Source organism: Eptatretus burgeri, chromosome 3 (assembly GCF_056783735.1).
Source record: "Eptatretus burgeri isolate ZD-2024b chromosome 3, Ebu_testis_v1, whole genome shotgun sequence".
Lineage (NCBI taxonomy): Eukaryota > Metazoa > Chordata > Myxini > Myxiniformes > Myxinidae > Eptatretus > Eptatretus burgeri.
The window spans coordinates 50,399,423-50,419,507 of NC_140963.1; the positions used below are offsets into that span (position 1 = coordinate 50,399,423).

The 20,085-nt window shown below is 41.6% G+C and overlaps 1 protein-coding gene across 6 annotated transcripts in view; it reads right to left on the reverse strand.

Annotated features, from left to right (window-relative positions):
• The window catches only part of LOC147029847 (protein TANC1-like), a 419,064-nt gene that overhangs the window by 106,611 nt on the left and 292,368 nt on the right, over positions 1–20,085 (reverse strand). For all 6 annotated transcript variants that reach the window (XM_085873244.1, XM_085873249.1, XM_085873243.1 and 3 more), the window contains 2 exons: positions 18,849–19,015; positions 11,358–11,639 (listed from right to left, as the gene is read on the reverse strand). In XM_085873244.1, the coding sequence (XP_085729370.1) occupies positions 11,358–11,639; positions 18,849–19,015 (449 nt within the window). The remainder of the gene's footprint in view (positions 1–11,357; positions 11,640–18,848; positions 19,016–20,085) is intronic.

Consider the following 20,085-nt stretch of genomic DNA (forward strand, 5'->3'; position numbering starts at 1 on the left):
AATTACTCAACTTTGTTTTGATCATTGAGAGGCAAAAGGACATGTTAGGGTAGAGTGAAAAAAACAAGCGCGGTAAAAAATAATATAAATGCAAATAAAATAAAATCCAATTAAAAAGTTATCAAACATTGAATACTCATTAAATGGGCCTTAAAAAACCACAGTTCATTTTTTTTGCAAAGTCTAGGCTCATGGAAGGGGAGTGAGGAAATGTGAATGAGGGAATAAAGGCAACATACAGACAGTGAGAAACAGATGGATATAACAAGCAATGGAATGAATGATGAAAGAAAGGAGAGAAGGGGGGGGGGTGAAGATTATAACCTGTAAAAGAGTTGCAACAGGGAGGGTTAGAGGTTGAGGATGACATAAGTTGGTGGTGCCTTGAAGGGAAGAATGGGATCGTATCACTCCTTCAATGTGGTTTCACAAGCAAGAGAAAAGCAGAATAAATGAGTAGAGGTGAGTCGTAAGTTTGGGTTTAGGTGTTTACTAATCTAAGGGGTTAACTGGAAGAATGTGTGCATCCTTGAGGAACTGAGGAGGCTTGCAGGGTTGAAAGAACGGAAGGAGCAACACCAGATTAGAGTTGGTAAAAGAGAAAGAAGGCACCAAGCTGTCTATTTTGGGAGGAACAGGTGTGAAGCGGGGGTGCCAACCCAGAAGGAAGAGCTGTCCTGTATTGACCGACAAACAAAGGCCTTGAAGGACTGCATCATTCTAATTTACCAACAGGAGGACATGGCATGATGGAGGACCCAAGTCTGCAGTTAGTTCTTGTAGGCCAGCTTGGATACATGGTTTGCCCAGGTGAGGTCATGACTGATGATGAGGCTCAGAGGTTCAAGAGATCCTCTTCTAATTTTTGATTGTGAAAATGTAGAGTTGGATTGAGCTGATCCTTCAAGAGATACAAGGTGAGAGTGTGATATTTGCCTACATTGAATGACATGTTCATTTTGTTAGACCATCATCTAAATCTTTCCAGGTTAGTGAAGAAAGAAGCACCTGCTGCCATCCTGTTGTTTTGGGTACAACACAGCAATATGGAGTCATCTGCAAAGAGGAAAAGAAAGCTGTCCAATGCATCAGAGAGGTCATTTAGACTTGAGGGACACCAGGAAGGAAGACAGGATTCCATGGGTGTGGGGGTTCAGAGGAATTAGCATGGAACATTGTTTTTGTGGGATAGAGTTCTTAACATAGATTGGATGATGTAAGAAAGCCAAGAAAGAAGATGGCATTGGAAGTTGGTAAGGCAGAGTTTGGCAGATAGAGCATGGTGCCAGAATATGTTGCATGACTTCAATCTCTCCAGACATAATTCTGACTTCATGTTTCGCATTTGGGTCTTCCATCCATTGTTGAGAGAGGAGTAGAAGCATGGTTGAAGTTAAGTGACTGATGAAGTACAGGCTGAAAAGTAACCAGAGGAGCGTTGAAAGCAGCACTTAAGGATTTGAGAACACGGGCACAAATTCTCTCTTGGCCCATTGCTGAAGCTGGGTCAGGACTGTTCAGAACTTTTTCTACCTTTTCAGATGAAAAGGTCACAGTATCCAGGATGAAGTGGACATGAAGAGGTATCATGGGTAATGTCAGGACAAAGAGGAATTGGTTGGGCATACGAGCTTTGGAGTCAAAACAGGGTTAAGACTCTCTGCCTCGTCTCAAGCAGTCTGCAGTGAAGCCATCTAAGGTGAGAGAAGGGATGAAAGGTGAGCAGACACAAGAGACCGACTTGTCAAGAGGCCTGAATACTTGGAAGATGAAGAAGAAAATATGTTTTTCAGGCTCACTGGAAGATGGGAGCATACTTGTCTGTGAGCTTGCAAAATTATATTGGCTTGCTCTCCGTCAAGTTACCCTTCCATGATGAAAAACAAACTGCGAGACGGTGAACCCCTTGCCAAGGGATTCAGTGTACCAGGGCTGGTAGGAGCAGGATTTTGCAAAGGTATTCCCAGGCAGAGTCAATGTCAGATGGAGTGCACTTGGAAGACCAATTATTTTGCAAAACAGCAGATTGCAGTCAATAGCAGTCAGCTCAAGTGACCAGTCACACTCTGTAGCACCATGGTAGTTGCCCAACAACAGCCACAACGATTTAGACTAAAACAAGAACATAATCTGAGGATCTGAGTGGGGCGGAGGATTAGTTAAATGGAAAGGTGGTCATTATCAGGTCCAGGAGGGACGACTACCAGTTGCAGACATCTGGGTTGGAAAGTTTGCAGACTGGGCCAGACCAATAGAATCACAGATCTCAGCTGCAATTTCATGACTAGATGGTGTACAACAAAAACCCTGCCAGTTGGTATGGTGGCAGATGAAGTCACCACAGATGAGGAGCGCATGGAAACAAATTAATCCCGGTTCACAGAAACAGAAGTATGTATGGAATGAATGTATGATCATTTAATATTCATCAACTCAGAAATAACTAAAAATACAGGCCTATTTCCACCTTCATTGATTATAATCTGAAAAAGATAGCCTTTGTTTGCATTAGTGTATACAAATAAATGAATTAATAAATAATTCAAGGTTGTGTGTTGGTAGTGTACATAAATAAATAAATAAACAAGATACACGTCATGCTTAGCACGATACTTGCAAAATCCACCACCCTGTCCCCCAAACAAGGACAAATGTGTCCAAGAGCCGCGTCCTAAAGGCAATAACAACAACTTCCGATATTTCGTCACGTGCCTTGATGGAGCCAATAGCGAGACCCGTCATGGAGGCTCCTGTTCATGATGAGAAAATAGTGTATTTACGAAATTACAACACATTAAATGGAATAATCTTTAAATAGTAACGTGAACTTTTCGAAACTTTAAAGCAAATGTCCGAATATATTTAAAAGTTCATGATAGATGCTCTCAAAAGGAACCCTCAATGCGAGGATGTGTACAGGTGTTTCGTATTTAAGGAGATCCGGATCCTGTATATAAAAGAGCCGAGTCCTAAAGGTTTTGTCTTCACCAGAAGAAGAAGAAGAAGAAGAAGAAGAAGAACAACAACAACAACAACAACACGGAGCTCTCTAAGAGCCAGCGTTCGCTACGCGAGACGCGGCTAGAAAGGATGCCATGGTTACATCAAATTGTCCATTTCATTAAGAATAAAAATGATGATCTTAAGCAAAGTCCAGGTCAATTGGATGAAAATTGATTATTTTTCAGGCAAAAATCGATTTTAGAACGTTGACCTTTGACCTTTTGACCTCAAAAATATTTGGTTTCCAATTCAGTGAGGCACTGTGCAACTGCTGTGTAATTTTCAAGTCAATCAGATGAAAAATGACGATTTTAGAAATTTGACCTCAATATGACCTTTGACCTCAAAATCACAAGGCTTCTCAGTTGTGACTACTTCCACAACCTTGTAAAGTTTCATGAATATCAGCTTAAAATTGTGACCTGTAGGCAGTTGACAGACAGACAAACAGAAAAACAGTTGACCAACCAATATACTTGAAAAATCTTTGATTTTGCAAGTAATAATTCAATGCTGTGGGTGGGTAGTGAAGATGATAAAGTGTACAAAAATAAATTGTTGAGAAAGTAGATGGCGAGATGGAGGGGTGGGGGGGGGGGTCCAGACGGTCCTTCCGGAGAGACAGTGAGTGAGATTTGTCAGGGTTGAAAGACAGTTGAGTATCTACGGAGGGTATCTATGCACCCCCTCTCCCCACCCCCCCACCCCCGCCCCCAGACTCTACCAAACCAACTTTTTTCCTTTTATGGTCCTATTACATATTTGAGAAGTTAACAAAAAAAAATTCCTGGCAGTCTGGCGATATTAAAGATGGCATCCAAAATGGCCACCAAAATGGGTAAAATCATAGAATACGGTATATAACATCTCAAAAATGTGGCAAATTGGAAAAATAATCATTGGGATTTGGTTCCTGATCATTAGTTACTAGTTTCTGATGATTGAGCTTTGTTGGCATTATTTAAAATCCAGGATGGCATCCAAAATGGCCACCAAAATATGCAAAATCATAGAAAATTATATATAACAGTCAAAAACTGTGACAAAATTGTAAATTATTCATTGGAATAATGTGTTTCTCATCATTAGTAACTAATACCTTGTGATTGAATTTTGTTACAATGCTTATATTCCAAGATGGCATCCAAAATGGCCACCACAATCGGCAAAATCATAGAAAATTGTAAACAACAGCCTGAAACTAACAATAATACAGTAAATTAATATTTGGATTCACTGTAATATATGTTCCTGATTATTAGAAACTAATAGGCCGATGTGGTGATTTATGTTTTGTTGCCATTCATAAAATCCAAGATGGAGCCCAAAATGGTTTTAAAATGGTAAAATCATTGCAAATATCAAATGTCAGCTTCAAATAATCATTGATGTAATAATAATAATAACTAGAACTGCAACTTTACAACTGCTGGCAGTGATGATCGGGTATCCAGACCTCCGCCTTTCATACGACGCGAGACTCAAATGAGATGACGGTCGCAAAGTTTCGCTTCGACGGGATAAGCGGTTCCAGAGAAAACGTTATTTAAGGGCGACGCCAATGCGGCCCGCTTTGAGACGGCGCGGAAAGGACGAGTGACGAACCGGATGGCGCAAAGCGTTCCATCTAGTAGTTGCATCGAGTCGGACCTTTTTCCTGGGGCCATCTTGTTTGAAAAATTTTAAACCTATGTTTCGTTTGTCACCGAGATTACAAGTCTGAAGTTTGGCGTATATAGAAGCGGCGGTTCCAGGGTTATTATTAATTAATATTCATCTTTCAATCCACTGTGGCCACCAAACCGTGTGACCTACGAAGAAGAAATTTACAAACTTGAAAAAGGACCTCATGGGAAATATATGTGTACGGTTTCGCTTCAATCTGTCTTGCCGTTCTGTACAAGAAGATTTTTAAAATTTATTAATTTTCAATCCAAGATGGCTGACGAACCATGTGACCTATGACATCAGAAATTTATATTCTGCTTCAAACCGTGTATTGGAACATTTCTGTGAAATTTAGTGTTAATCGGAAAAGGTGCGTTTTTCTATCCAAGATGGCCGCCACACAATGTGACTTGTGATGTCATAATTTTTAGCCGCGTCTTGCATAGCGATTTGTTGCTCCAAGAGAGCTCGGCGTTGTTCTTCTCCTTCTTCTGGTGAAGACGGAACCTTTAGGACTCGGCTCTTTCATATACAGGATCCGGATCTCAAATACTAAACCTTGTACACATCCTCGCATTGAGGGTGCCTTTTGAGAGCATCTATCATGAACTTTTAAATATATTCAGACATTTGCGAAAGTTTCGAAAAGTTCACGTTACTATTTAAAGATCATTCCATTTAATGTGTTGTAATTTCGTAAATACACTATTTTCTCGTCATGAACGACGATCGTCCATGACGGGTCTCGCTATTGGCTCCGTCAAGGCATGTGACGAAATATCGGAAGTTGTTGTTTTTTTCTCATCTTCTTCTTCTTCTTCTTCTTCTTCTTGTTCTTCTTCTGGTGAAGACAAAACCTTTAGGACATGGCTCTTGGACACATTTGTCCTTGTTAGCATATGTGCAGGTATGGGGCTAGATTATAGTAGCCAAGTCTTGCTTCGATAGGTTATGTGGTTCCAGAGAAAACATTATTTAATATAATTCTTGAATCCAACATGGCTGCCAAACCATGTGACCTATCAATTAGAAATTAACAAACTTGTGAAAGGATGTCTTGCGGAAAGTGTGTGTGAATTTTTGCCTCAATCTGTCTGGCCGTTCTGGAGAAGAAGATTTTTAAAATTTATTAATATTCAATCCAAGATGGCAAACGAACCATGTGATCTATGACATAAATTTAAATTCTGCTTCCAATCGTGTAGTGGAACACGTTCGTGAAGTTTCGTCTTTATCGGACAAAGTGCGTCATTCTATCCAAGACGGCCGCCAAACCATGTGACATGTGACGTCATAATTTTTAACGTGCATGCAGGCATGGGGGTAGATTATATTGGCCAAGTTTCGCTTCGATAGGTTACATGGTTCCAGAGAAAACATTATTAGGGTATCCAGTCAAATGGACTGGGTAACCTGTTGTTTTTCTTAAGTTTATCATTATCTTTCTTCCGCCGCAAATTTGCAAAATTTCCGGATTTTTTCACTTTAAAAGCCATTTTCTCAGAAACGGTAAGTCCGATCGACACAAAATTTTCACCACAGTATGTATGTTTTTTGATAGCATACATAATTGATAATTGTGACGTCATAGGTCACGTGGTACGGGCGCTATCTTGAAAAAAAAAAAAAGATAAACTTTGGACCTCTGTATCTCTGAAACCGTGCAATGGAAAAATTTTCGCTTTACACATTTTACTAAGCTCCCTCTCGGGAATACGTGTGATTTTTCGTGGCATCATAGGTGAAGAGGTGTCCCGGTGAAAATTTGTCAAGTAGAACGCCACATGGCAAAAATTTGAAATTTCTTGAGCGTCATCTACACATAAATTCATCGTAGAAAAAAATATTTTGACGTTATCGGTGACGTAATTCGGCAGCCATCTTGTTTTGAAATTAAAAAAAAAATCGTCTACAGAACGGCTATGCAGATTGAGGCGAAACTTTACAGGTACATTCCCCGTGAGGTCCTTTTTATTTTTCAAGTTTGTTAATTTCTTGTTGATACGTCACATGGTTTGGCAGCCATCTTGAAAAAAATCCTAAAACCTTCAAACATCTTCTTCTCCAGAAGCGCCAGGCCAATTAAGGCGAGATTTCACAACTATATTCGGGACATGTATGCGATATAAGTTTGTTAATTTCGAATTGATAGGTCACATGGTTTGGCCGCCATGTTGGATTGAAGAAAATATTAAATAATGTTTTCTCTGGAATTCCTTTAGCCATCGAAGCGAAAATTTGCAACTGCCTTCTCACATCAAGTCTGCATACATGGCAAAAATATTTTACCTCAGAAGTCACATGGCTTGGCGGCCATCTTGGATAGAAAAATACACCTTATCCGATTTACACGAAATTTCACACACTTGTTGGGGTCGACGATGGAAAGCCGAATCTAAATTTATGATGTCATAGGTCACATGGTTCGTTAGCCATCTTGGATTGAAAATTAATAAATTTTAAAAATCTTCTTATACAGAACGGCAAGATAGAGTGAAGCGAAACCGTACACATATATTTCCCATGAGGTCCTTTTTCAAGTTTGTTAATTTCTTCTTCGTAGGTCACACGGTTTGGTGGCCACGGTGGATTGAAAGATGAATATTAATTAATATTAACCCTGGAACCGCCGCTTCTATATATGCCAAACTTCAGACTTGTAATCTCGGCGACACGCGAAACATAGGTTTAAAATTTCGACCAGATCGGCCGCACGGTTTGGCAGCCAGAATTGTTTAATTATTTGAATCCGAGAACTTTTACATTTGTTTTTTCCAGAAGGCTCACTCGGCCGCACCCGCACGTGTTTGAGGGCACAGGAACGGCAATTCGATCGATACCGACGACGCCCCCAGGAAAAAGGTCCGACCGCGTACGCAACAACTAGATGGAACGTTTTGCGCTGTCCGGTTCGTCACTCGCCGTTCCGCGCCATCTCAAAGCGGGGCCGCGTTGGCGTCGCCCTTAAATAACGTTTTCTCTGGAACCGCTTATCCCGTCGAAGCGAAACTTTGCGACTGTCATCTCATTTGAGTCTCGCGTCGTATGAAAGGCGGATGTCCGGATACCCGGTCATCACTGCCAGCAGTTGTAAAGTTGCAGTTCTAGTTGTTATTGTCCTTGGAATTGAAGATGGCGGACAATTTGAAAGCCAGAAAACACACACACACACACACACACACACACACACACACACACACACACACACACACACACACACACACACACACACACACACACACACACACACACACACACACACACACACACACACAAACACACCCCTAAACACACCCCGATGCACTTTGAATATTTACATACACTCAAGTATTATGTGTACTAATCTTATGATGTGTATTTTTTTTCTCTTTCCAGGTTAGATTAGTTAGCTTAAGCTTAGCAAGACTGTACCTAGTCAAGATCAAGATCACAAGTCAAGATGTCAGACAAGCAAGAAATAGTTTAATATAATTGTCAAAAGAAAGTTGTTGAAATGGAAAGAAAACGCAAACGGGAACATTGTGTCATTCATATGTCTGGAATAAAGCATGGATCGTTCACATATTTTTCAGACTTGACAAATCCAAGTGATAGATTGGCACTTCTCAAAAATATACGGGATCGTCGCTTAGCTGAACCACCAGGTTCTTCATATCGAATGACTGATATCTGTCAAGGTATTCCTGATGAGATCCAGGAGAACGAGAGCTATCACCGAGGATGTTACTAAAGCTTTACCCTGAACCTACATAGGTTAATAGCTAGTAAACCATCGAACGATCCTGAAGCTCCTGGACCATCTACCAGCCAAGAAGGAAGGGTAAAGCGCAAGAAAGCATCAGAAAAGATCATTTTTTTAACCTGATTGTATTTTCTGCAATACTGAAGGCCGAATCCATGTGAAAAAGGCAGGCATCGACACAAAGGAAGGCACTTCTTCATTTGAACGTGATGGATGGCAGAAAGTGCTGCAAATAGCAGAAGAGAACAATCATGAATGGCTCTTAAGGCAAATCTGAGGATTTGATTTGTTTGCAGCAGAGGCCCAATACCATCCAAAATGCAGAAAGCAGTTTACAGCCAATTATCAGAAACTAGTACCTAATGATCAGGAACCAAATCCCAATGATTATTTTTCCAATTTTCCACATTTTTGAGATGTTATGTACCGTATTCTATGATTTTACCCATTTTGGCGGCCATTTTGGACGCCATCTTGAATATCGCCAGAGTGCCGGGAAATTTTTTTTGTTAACATCTCAAATGTGTCATCGGACCATAAAAGGAAGCTAAAAATGTTGGTTTAGTAGAGTCCTGGTGGGGTGGTGGGGGGTGCACGGATACCCTCCATAGATACTCCCCTAACATGTTCCACATGTTGGACTAGTTTGTGATTTTACCCAGATCTGCAGAAAGTGAAGAAGCTGCTGCTTGTCGATCTGAGGGATGACACATGGTACAGCAGAAGGTGGAGTTACCAGCAAAGAGATAAAGAGGATTTTCCCGAGTCAGAGAAATCATTGATGAAAGCCAGAAAAAGAACACTGCCTTGATGAACACCAGCCTGGACAGGAAGAGGGGATGAGAGAACTCCATTTAGGGCCACGTGTTGACTGCGACTGGAGAGGAAGTCTGGGAGCCATGAGTGGAGATGGCCTTGGATACTATAGGAAGAGAGTTTGGTGAGCAGGGCAGGGTACCAGACCATACCGAAGGCACGTGAGATGTCCAGGGAAATGGCTCTGATCTCATGTCTGGCATTGGGGACCTCCATCCACACGAAAGAATAATAATATTTACATTCGGTATTTTGAATGGAAATTAATATACAAAAAGACCACAGTCTCTGCGGGACTACACTACACAAGCAATCCTGGGAGATCGATTATTCTTGGGTGAACAATACAATCGTATTGCGTTTGCCAGTGCAAGAAAGGAACAGGCCGACATGACTCCCAGGCACTTTTCAAATGCACAGACATCGTTTTTCCTCACATTAAAATCCTAGTATTGGGAAACAGATTGAAAAATACAACGAAGTAGCTTTTTAGATTGTTCACAAGTGGACAACTCCACAAGACCATCAGACTCAGCCAGACTGGTGGGATCATCCATTGTGTGAAAAGCAGTTTGTGGACGATGTGGGGAAATAATGTCAAAACAACAGGCTTCTGATGAATCGTAAACGACTCGGTCAGTGAGTAGAGCATCTTGCACTTGGCACCGGTTATGATACAACATCCGCGTGCAAAAAAAAAAAAATAACATTCGCAGGTGAATCTCAGCTATCATGACAATCGAATGTACACTCAATTGTAAGGTGATCCCAAAGTGATCTGTGATTAACACCAGCCGAGCAACAATGAAGCGATTCACCCACAATATGCACCGACAAATTACCTTGGTGTACAACCAGCTTTATTATAATCAGCAGTCAGGACGTTTGAAGATAAAATAGTTATAAATTATTATTTTGATTAACATTAAACAAAACAAAAAGCTACAATTGAGGGGGAAAAAAATTGTAATGGCTTGAACGATAAACTACAGATGTAATTAACGACTGAAATTTCTTCGGAAAAAAAATATATTGAAGGGCTTAAGAAATAAATAGGTTCCATTAATGATTAGTGCTTTAGAATATATGCTTTTAATTAAATAGTAAATTGGAGAATCCCCAGTCATGCGACTGGTTGTGTTACGCAGTCGTTTTAGGCGATTGGTGGACGGAATGATTGCATAAAACAAAGTTTATAAAACACGTATGTTTTTAGATTAATTTTTCAATGGTAGCTCGTTCTACGAATTAAGAATTCACAAAATTAACAGCTCAAGTGAAGCAGAGACAAAAGAAAAAGTGGTATTGTGATTAACAGCGCTCTATTTAAACAAGAGCGAGAATTGCTTTGCAATACATGTCCCCTACCGATGTGATATTTTCTAAGACCAAAAAAGGGCATAACTCTGTGAAACTCAAACTTCATCTGTAACTTATCATCATAAAGCCATGTACGAAGTTTCAATTGAATATGTTTAAGGGTGTGGGGAAAAATTCGGAAAAAAACACAGGTGGGACGGACGGACAGACGAACAGCCAACCAATGAAATCGGGAGGGGACTAATAAAGAGGAGAAAATTTAACCGCATGGAAATGAACTGGCAATGGAAATGAATGTGGGAATGGCAAACGATCTCTATATTCAAGGATCCCTGTTATCCTTATTATACAAGTGTTATTACTCAAACATCCTCCCTTTGCATGGAGACATCAGGGCAGCCATGGTGGTTGCCAACATTTCTACAGCAGAGGATAATTCCTGTATACAGGTCGCTACTCAATCGCATGGTGCTGCAGAAGCCCTCAACCAGAAAGGTAGTTGGAATTTCGTCAGAATAACGGCACAACAGCCAACTCTTTTCATTAGACATCTTTAATGCATAGAAGCTAATTTGTTAGTTTCTCAGACAGCTGACTTTACAAAACTTTTCTTTCTACACAAGGTCAAGGTCAAAAGGCCAACTATGAGCTACCTGAAAGGCCCCATTATATAAGTGTGCATGATTGAAATGAACTCGTTAGGCAAATGACACAATAATATTCTTGTGCATATTTACAAACATCCCTGCACCAATTACAAAAGACCATTTGCTGGTTTGCATTTGGTCGCAGAAACAGCTCGAATTACCTTATAGCTGGAGCTCTTGAGCACAAGGTGTCCTCGTTCAATGAGGTCAAGGGTGAGCCGAAGGTAAAGGAAAGAGCCATGGCTGAGCTGGCAAAGGTGGCTTCCAAGACGGCCTAAAGCAATGGTATCCAGGCGCCCTGTTCCCAAGGACACATTCTGCTGGATCTCAATGCTGCCTTGCACCCGGCTTGAGACATAAGTCTGGAGGTCGGCGCCGAGTTCCTCACGCTCACCAAGGACATCTAGGCTCACCATGTGGAAGGGGAATCTGGCTGTAATTGCCTGCATTCATAACCGCGCACAAAGAAAATAATCAAAACCAGAGTCAAACAAGCCATGAGAAGCCCTTCGTGAACAGGATTGCTGCACATGATTATAGAATACAGGTAAACATGTTTGCAAAGGAAAGGTGTGCAGTAAACAAGGCTACAAGCATATTCCTTCCACACAGTCTCTCTCTTGGGAGTGAGTAGCAAGGAACAAAACAAAAAAACGAAAAAAAAAACAAGAAGAAACAAAAACAAAAAACTCAAAATTTGACTGTCGCGAAAGCAAAATCAACACACTCCGGATGCCTTACGGCTCGTGAGAACACTTCCAGCCCAAAGTACTCGTGGTTATTTATTCGCTTGTTCCATTCCCCTTGGTCATTTATCCTCCAACTTGCTTTATCCCCCACAGGTTTGTGACTACAAAAGCAGCACGTTCTGCCCCAGAATCCGTCGAGGTGAAACAAAGAAAAACAAACAAACAACAGAAAACCACGATACGTCTGAGCCCTGAAAACTGTTTAAAGAGTATTATTTATCATAATACAAACACCGCATAATGACGATGATCGATGATAAGAGTGAAATGTGAGTTAGCTCAACTGAAAAGATTCAGGTTGGCCAATATGAACAAATGATGTCAAATTGCACGATGCGGTAAAATTGTAGTTCTTTTTAATATGTTCGACGAAAGTTAATCAAAGAACTTACAAAATATCCTGCGATCAAAGACATACACTGCGGTATGAGAAACCTAATCACAAAGGACAAGAGCAGCAGCTGCAACGTGGAACTGCCTGTCTGAACCATTTATCCGTTGTTCCTCAGGATGCTCATACCCCACTCGGCAATGCTCCCCTGCCAACAGCCTGCAGACAGCAGCACTTCTTTGGTTCTTCCACCAATCGGCCACACTCTGTGCCGAGACTCAACCGTCGTCTGTCTACATAAAAGCAACTTCCATTCGCTTTCCCACGTCCCCTATCTACAGTCAGTCCACCATGCTCAGTCATTTTAAACCTTCAAATTCAAAGAAAACTTCCAAAATTAGTTTCGATTTTCTAATTCTTTGCTCCCGGCATGCGTTCGGCAGTTCCACACCAGAGAACAGAGATCATTTGAATACCCTGATGTTGCAAAAGTTACATCATCAATTTGACTAAATCAATAATGAATGAAAGGTCAGTCACCAACTGACTAGTAAGGATTCTCCTGGGCGGGTGGGGGTTTGTGAGATGAATATCAGTGAAAGATTGTTTTTTGAACTTGCTTTGTTTCACCATGAATTACCATTAATGTAAATGTAACAACACTTCTCAATGTGGTGGCCATTGGTGCATTTCCTGTGTCAACACCGATTGGTGGATTGTGTGGGGATTTTATTTTCCGCAGATGAAACAACCCTCATACAGGCCAGGCTATTATCGGAGTCCCGTCAGCAGGCAGGTCCATTTTTATTACTCGAAGCACCACCCTCAACGTGAGCAGCCAGGAGATGTAATATTATCGTAATTATTAAAAAATACCTCTTGCTGCATAATTCAAAACACCTTACTGCACTGGAAGATGTGGGGAGAGGAATACTGTACTGTAAAGGGTGTGGACTTGTAATGCCCTCCCCCACCTCAAGCAGCGCTACATGATACAAACATTTACATCCCATAAACCCCCCCACCCCCCACAAAAAAAATTCCACGGGCAAAAAAAACACCCATATGCACCAATTGGGGTCATGCTGATCTGATGTAGAATGTTTGGATGTAATTGGCCCAATACTATAGAAGTACAGTGACAAACTGACAAACACACAAACATCAGTCCGTGAGTTATATATAGTAAGGAGTATGCAAAATTACAGTGACTGGCATTCCGCATTATAAAGGTATTACGAATACTGAACTGTTACATTTCCTTGCAAAAGCTTGTGGTGCTGACAAATTGTGTGGAATATTAAATTGGTTCTACGTTGGTGTTGGATGTAAAATGTTAACTTCTTCGGATAAATCTCTCGAGTACATGTGTGGACAACATACAGACAGAAACTTTTAAAAGTGAAAAATCTTAGTAATAAGAAATGGGCATCTATTTTCAGGAGTCGATGAGAATTTTGAATCATTACCTCTGACATCAGAGGTGGACGGAGGTTGTGTTTTCACACCTGTCTGTTTGTTTGTCTGTCTGTCTGACTGTGAGCAGGATATCTCAAAAAGTTGTCGATGGGTTGGATGTGTGAGAAGATGAAATTTTTTCGATTTTGGTGAAGATCCGAATGTGGATCCGAGAATTTTTAAAGTGATTCCTCACCATTGAGAGATGGAGCCAAAATTGATACAGAGCACAATATCTAAAAAAGTTATGGACTAATTTGGACAAAACTTGGTTGACAAGTTGGTTGTACGACAAGGACAAACTGATGCAATTTTGATGAAGATCCGAATCCGGATCCAGGTACAACAATAATATTTTTTTATTTTCTTAGTGATTCATCACCATTGAAAGATAGAGATGGAGCCAAAAACGATATATTGTTGTGGGCCGGGTATCGGCGACGAGCACGACCGCTAGATGGAGCAGTAGAGTCGGCTCCATCGAACACCCGGAATTCAGATCGTACCTTTCCGATAACTCCGAAGGTACGGGTCCCTTCCAGGACCGTGAATCGTCAATAATTCAACCACGTGGTACAGGGTTATTTGCCAAACTTCAAAATACCTAGAGGCCCACGTGGCGAGCTATCAAGGAATTCACACCCTCGACGGAGCTCGAATGGGACGAGCTGTTACCGTGCTCGACCCGTGCGTAACCCGAGTGGATGGTTACTGAGGTCCCGTTGGTCCAAATGCACAACTACAGCAGCAACGGCCTTTTTAATCCCCCAACACGCACCGTGGCAAGCCAATGAAGGAAGGGACAGGGACGAGCTGAAATATTTAACAAAATGGATATTTATTTACAATGGGGGGGGGGCACACAAAGAGCAGAGGTAAACCGACTAAGCAATGCAATCAATGTACAAGCGAATACAGGCACTTAACAGTCTCTACTTACAGACGGGGCCCAAGGACACACACACGCACACACAAATACCCAGAAGAAATGATGGCCGCGGCCTTTATTGAAGGTTCCCAGCTCGAGGGAAGATGAGCTGGAAACCAGAGCTAGCTTGGACCTTCCCGCCTCGTGCGGTCTTCGACGTCCTGGATCGGCGGGACTCGAACCCGCAACTCGATGCCGCTCCAAGCACCAGGTACGGAGGGTAGCGTTGGGTGCTGGCACGCTCCTCCGGCGACGAGACAGGCAAAGCAAGCGATCCTCCTCCGGCTCGTAGGCAGGCGATCCACATGGCGGGAAGCCACTGGCTCGCAGGCAGGTAGACCGACTGACTCACCCAATTGCCCCCACACAATTATACCTCCCTCTTCACAGGTGGGAGGGATCCGTCCCACGTCATTCCGACCTCATTGGACAGACATGTCGGGCGATCTTTCGGCCGTCCGAGATTGGTCGGGGGAGGTGCTCATGTCTCTGCCCCTCGACCAGGAAGTCGAATAGCAATATGTTGCGCTGGCTCCCCATTGGCCGAGAGGTGGCGGACGTGCTAGCACCCCTCCGATTGGCTGAGCGGGGCGCCATGCCCGTATTTGGAGCGAAGTCCAACATGCCAATGCCCAAAGAACATGCCAATGCCTGGCATATTGGATTCCGCCCACGTACGTGCTGACATGCACACGTGCAATGGTGCCGGTGGAGGATGGTGGAAGGAAGCGAAGGCAGGTGTCGTCGTTAAAAAGTTGTTGTTGATATAAAAATGTAAAAGAAAATCCTATCAAAATAACTCTGCAGCGCATGAACATTTAATTCCCATTAGACTAGGGACGGGTTCTATTTATAAACACACACTTACCGATATAACTGTTCTATAAGGACCTGAATGCTGAGTGCAGTAAGCTTCCAAATTTGTAACAATATAGCATGATATTTTAAAAAGTTGTGGACGAGTTATGAAAAAACAAGGAGGATGAGTTGGGTAGGTGACAAGAACAAGCTGATTAGATTTTGGTGAGGATCTCGATCCAGATCCATCCTCTCAGTGGGATACAAAATGTAAACTGTTCAGCCTGGCAGAGTTATGAGCTCTACCGAGTACCAGTTTTGAATGACATCCAAACGATTCTACTTACAATATACTGAAGGAATAGAATACAAACACTCATAAACAGATCGATTTTGAGCCTAATGATTCTACCCAAATCCTATCTACTATGTCAAAATGTCTAATGAATGTACGTAAAAGATCCTCGGTGAACTTGAAACATCTTGGGGGGTTGTGGGGGAGGGGTTGGCTGTGGTGGGGGAAACAGCAGAACAAAGTTGAATCGGTGGACTTTTGAAGTAAACGAAAGCACACATTTGGACTTTCAGACGAGTCACGGTTCATGTTCTGGGCTGTGACAACTCTAAACAGCAGTTGAGACATCTGGAGCATTATTAGAGAAATAAAGCAATTTATGAGTGGTTCGCCATGTTTGATTGAGCTCCCACATGCAGGCGTGGATGAACTGCGACTGTGTATTCATAACTTTCCTTCAGTCTTCACTTGCGAAATCTTTCAGCTGCTTACACCAATGAAAACACTTTCTTGTTGGTTATCTGATATGGACGATACACATTAATATTTGAGTGAATGAAGAGTTGAAAATGATATGACATTCTTTGTTGGCTTTGTTAACGACATCTTTTTTTCCAAACACCAACACACACTGATTTGTGACCTTTCCATATAGGCATAAATTAAACAATGATGTCTCTCAAATGCTGTTTGATCTTTGCTTTCCCCATTTCAAGTCGGCGAGATAATGTTGCAAAAACAAATAAATATATAAATTGATGTGAATGTGTTGATGGATATGCCTCCACGCACATTGCATGTGATCCCACTGCAATGATCGATCTCAATTAAAAGGTCACATGAAAAATTAAAGGTCACATGAGTGTGAGGGCGTGAGAGAAAATAAGGAAAAGTCGGAGAGAGACAACATCACATGCTTCCAACTTGAGTTATGGTCTGCATAATGACTTGCAATTAAAGGATGCATGATCTTTGACCTTTGCTCATTTAAACCCAAATTCTAATCAGTTCATCTTTGTTCTACATTCCGCACTTGTACCAACTTTGGTTGAAACGCCTTCAGTTCATGGCTCACAAGTTATCGTGGCAACAGTTTTTCAACTAAAGGTTGCACAACCTTTGATCTTTTGAGCCCAAAATATAGCTAGTTCATCTTTGTTCTACACTCCATTTATAGTGTTAAAAAATATCTATAGTCGATGGCAAAGCCAAAGATAAATGGTAGAGAATGAAAAGTTTCAGCAGTTTTGTGATGCTTCATGAATACATGATCATCACACTTGAGATGAAAAAGACAAAGATCTGTGCATTTAATTCTCCATACCAAATGGCAAACCTTTTTGATCCGAGAGAGCCATGGTTTGCCTTAACACTGTCAAGAAAAAAATAATTTCCTGTCAAAACACGAATCACAACTCAATTTCTGACCCTGATAGTTTTGCAGACTGCAGGTCCATCTCGCTGCACCCGCCAGTCCTTGAATAGGCCAATCTCAAGTATTTCAGTAGCTTGTCATTTAGCTTACAAATCCAAAATGAGAGAAACCTGGTCCAATGAAGAATAGAGACTACCCATAGGGCCGCATTTTGAAGGCCTTTATCGACGGCCTGCTGTTAAAGCTGTGCAAGTGGTAAAATGTGGAACTTGAGCGAGTGGCAGAATGAAGTAATGTGAACATTTCCTTCAATGATGCGTCATCCAAAATGCTTTTCACAAAGCTTCCCAATATTAATACCCATCCCAAATTTACACATCAAACCGATTTTCAAGCAAAGGAACAAAAAGATGAGATCCTCAGCCAGACGAGAATAAAATACAAATCACTCGTGGGAAATAATCTATAATACTCAGGAAGTCTTTTTGATGAGACATAAAAGCCAAAAGACTTAATCAGCTTCCACGAGATTAGCAGTGAAAACAAAAATGGAGTTAAAAACGTGCACCACAAACACACACACACACACACACACACACACACACACACACACACACACACACACACACACACACACACACACACACACACACACACACACACACACACACACACACACACCAATAACTAAAAACAGGGGCAATGCCCCTGGGCGCTCACCTGGTAGTGGCTGGATAAGAAAACCAGGGAATAACTGGTAGGCATGCATGACCCACAAAATATGTAATGGAGAAGGAAGTAAATACCTTTGGATTTTTTTTTATACTGTGAACAAACTTTGGTACATCATGAGTGATGAAAGTTGGAGTCAAGTTTGATCGGAATTGTGTGTTTAGTTTCTGAGAAGAAAGGAAATACATATTTTGGGGGGCAACTCCTCGTAGACTGTATTCTGGCCAAATTGTTTTCATGCCGTGAACAAACTTTGGTACATACCGGGTGATGAAGATTGTGGTCAGTTTCATCGAAATCGCGTGTGTAGTTTCAGAAAAGTTGCTGCAAGTGTTTATGGACAGACGGACGAACGGACGGACTGATGGATGGACGGATGACGATGCTATCCCATAAGCTCCCCAGAATTACGTTCCAGGTGAGCTAAAAATGATTGTGTAAAATTATTTATATAAATAATACGATGGTGTCTGCGCCTCTTTGCTGGTCACTATTCCAACCTCAAATCTCCATAGGCATAATTAACGACATATTACAATCCTGCTGACAAATCTATTCCTTTAGACCAGTCAAAAGTATAGTAGACAATGGTCAAAGTGTTTGCCAAGCCGGATGACATCATGCCATTCCTGTGAGTGGTGCTTCAACTGCAGCCATCACACGATTGTTGCTCTTGTCTCCATTTATTCCTTCATCATGAGGTTATTACTGTTCTATGGTCCACACACCCAATTAAATGTTATTCTATCCCATCGCCCATCCTTCACAGGTATATCCACTAGTTTTAAATAATTTAAACAAGGGGTTTACATTTGCTGGGAACTTTCAAAAGAATGTTGTTGTCATAATCCGTTCACGAAGAAATATGTTTTCCTTTGTTCAAAATACTTTTTCAAATTGTGTGGAATCATAAACAGGTTGAAGACATTTCTGCTTTCAAAATATTTTCAACTGATGTTTTATTCACAACTGTGGGTTACCCTTACCTTTAACTTTGTCCTGACTGTCACGATGACTTTGAGCCAGGGGGGAAACTTTGGGAGCATCATGGCCAAGAAGGAGGCAATGGTGTGGCCATAATCTGGCTTGTGAAACTCAGCCTCGTTCAGCCCATCAATCAGAATGATCAAATTATCTTCTGGGATCTTTTTCTCTGTAATGAAATCGGCAAAAGGGTGTGGTTGAGTGGAGCCATACTTTGACAAATTACCTTCCGCTTTGGGACATGATGTTAACCATTATTTTACAAGGAAATTGTACCTTAATGCAAGGCCGCAGCAATTACAGGTTATAACAGGTCACGTAATGCAGAGTAATTCCACGCTGCTTGAGCTTGGCTTGTTGTTGGACAAGCCGACAAGGTATGATGTGCAGAAGAGATACTGCCACATGAAGCAATCTTCCCAAAGTATAATGTGTGGAATGTTGGGAATGTAACTTCCAAAGGCAAATCTCCAGTGGAAAGGAAAACAGACCTTCAGGCCAAGTGATGTGGCCAAAGAAGGCCAGCTGAGAAATGTACTCCGAATTTTTTAGTCCTGAAATTTCATTGTTTTTTTTCAGTTAGGGGAGTAGGAGTGATGGTTGTGGGACTGGGGGGGTTATAGGAAGTAAGGGTAATTCCCAAAATGGTAAACTGGGTTTTTTATTCACCAACTGCCAAGACAAAATATCAAATCAATGGAGAGCTCCACTGGTTTCCTATTTAAATCACAAAAATATCATCATCAAAAACTATGCCCTATGCAGAGCATTGGTGCTGCCGAAGCAGTAACTGGGCTACAATGCTAGTCGATCACCACTTCAACTCAGGAAGTCAGGGCAGGAATTTGATATTTGTTCAGGGTGCCAGCGAAAGCTCACCTACTCTTTGCGAAGGACACCGAGGGGTGTTTAACGTCCACAAACGAATGCCAGCAGATGGGACACGCAGTTTAACGTCCATCCGAGGGACGGCACACACATTGATGAATCACCCTGCCATAAAACACTGGGGTGACAGTTTATAGATGGGATAAGATTCAAAACTAGGCTAGACAGCTTAGAGGCTAGTTTGTGTATTTCTAGGCCATCCTGCCAGCCAAATCACAAAATAAAGTTCATAAATGGTTAAATTGTTTGGATTAATCAGTGGCATTCAATAGTATACAGTAGCAAAGAAAAGGAACACAATGACAGGATCCCTTTTCTCAGATAACTTTTTCCCAAACCACAGTCTAAATT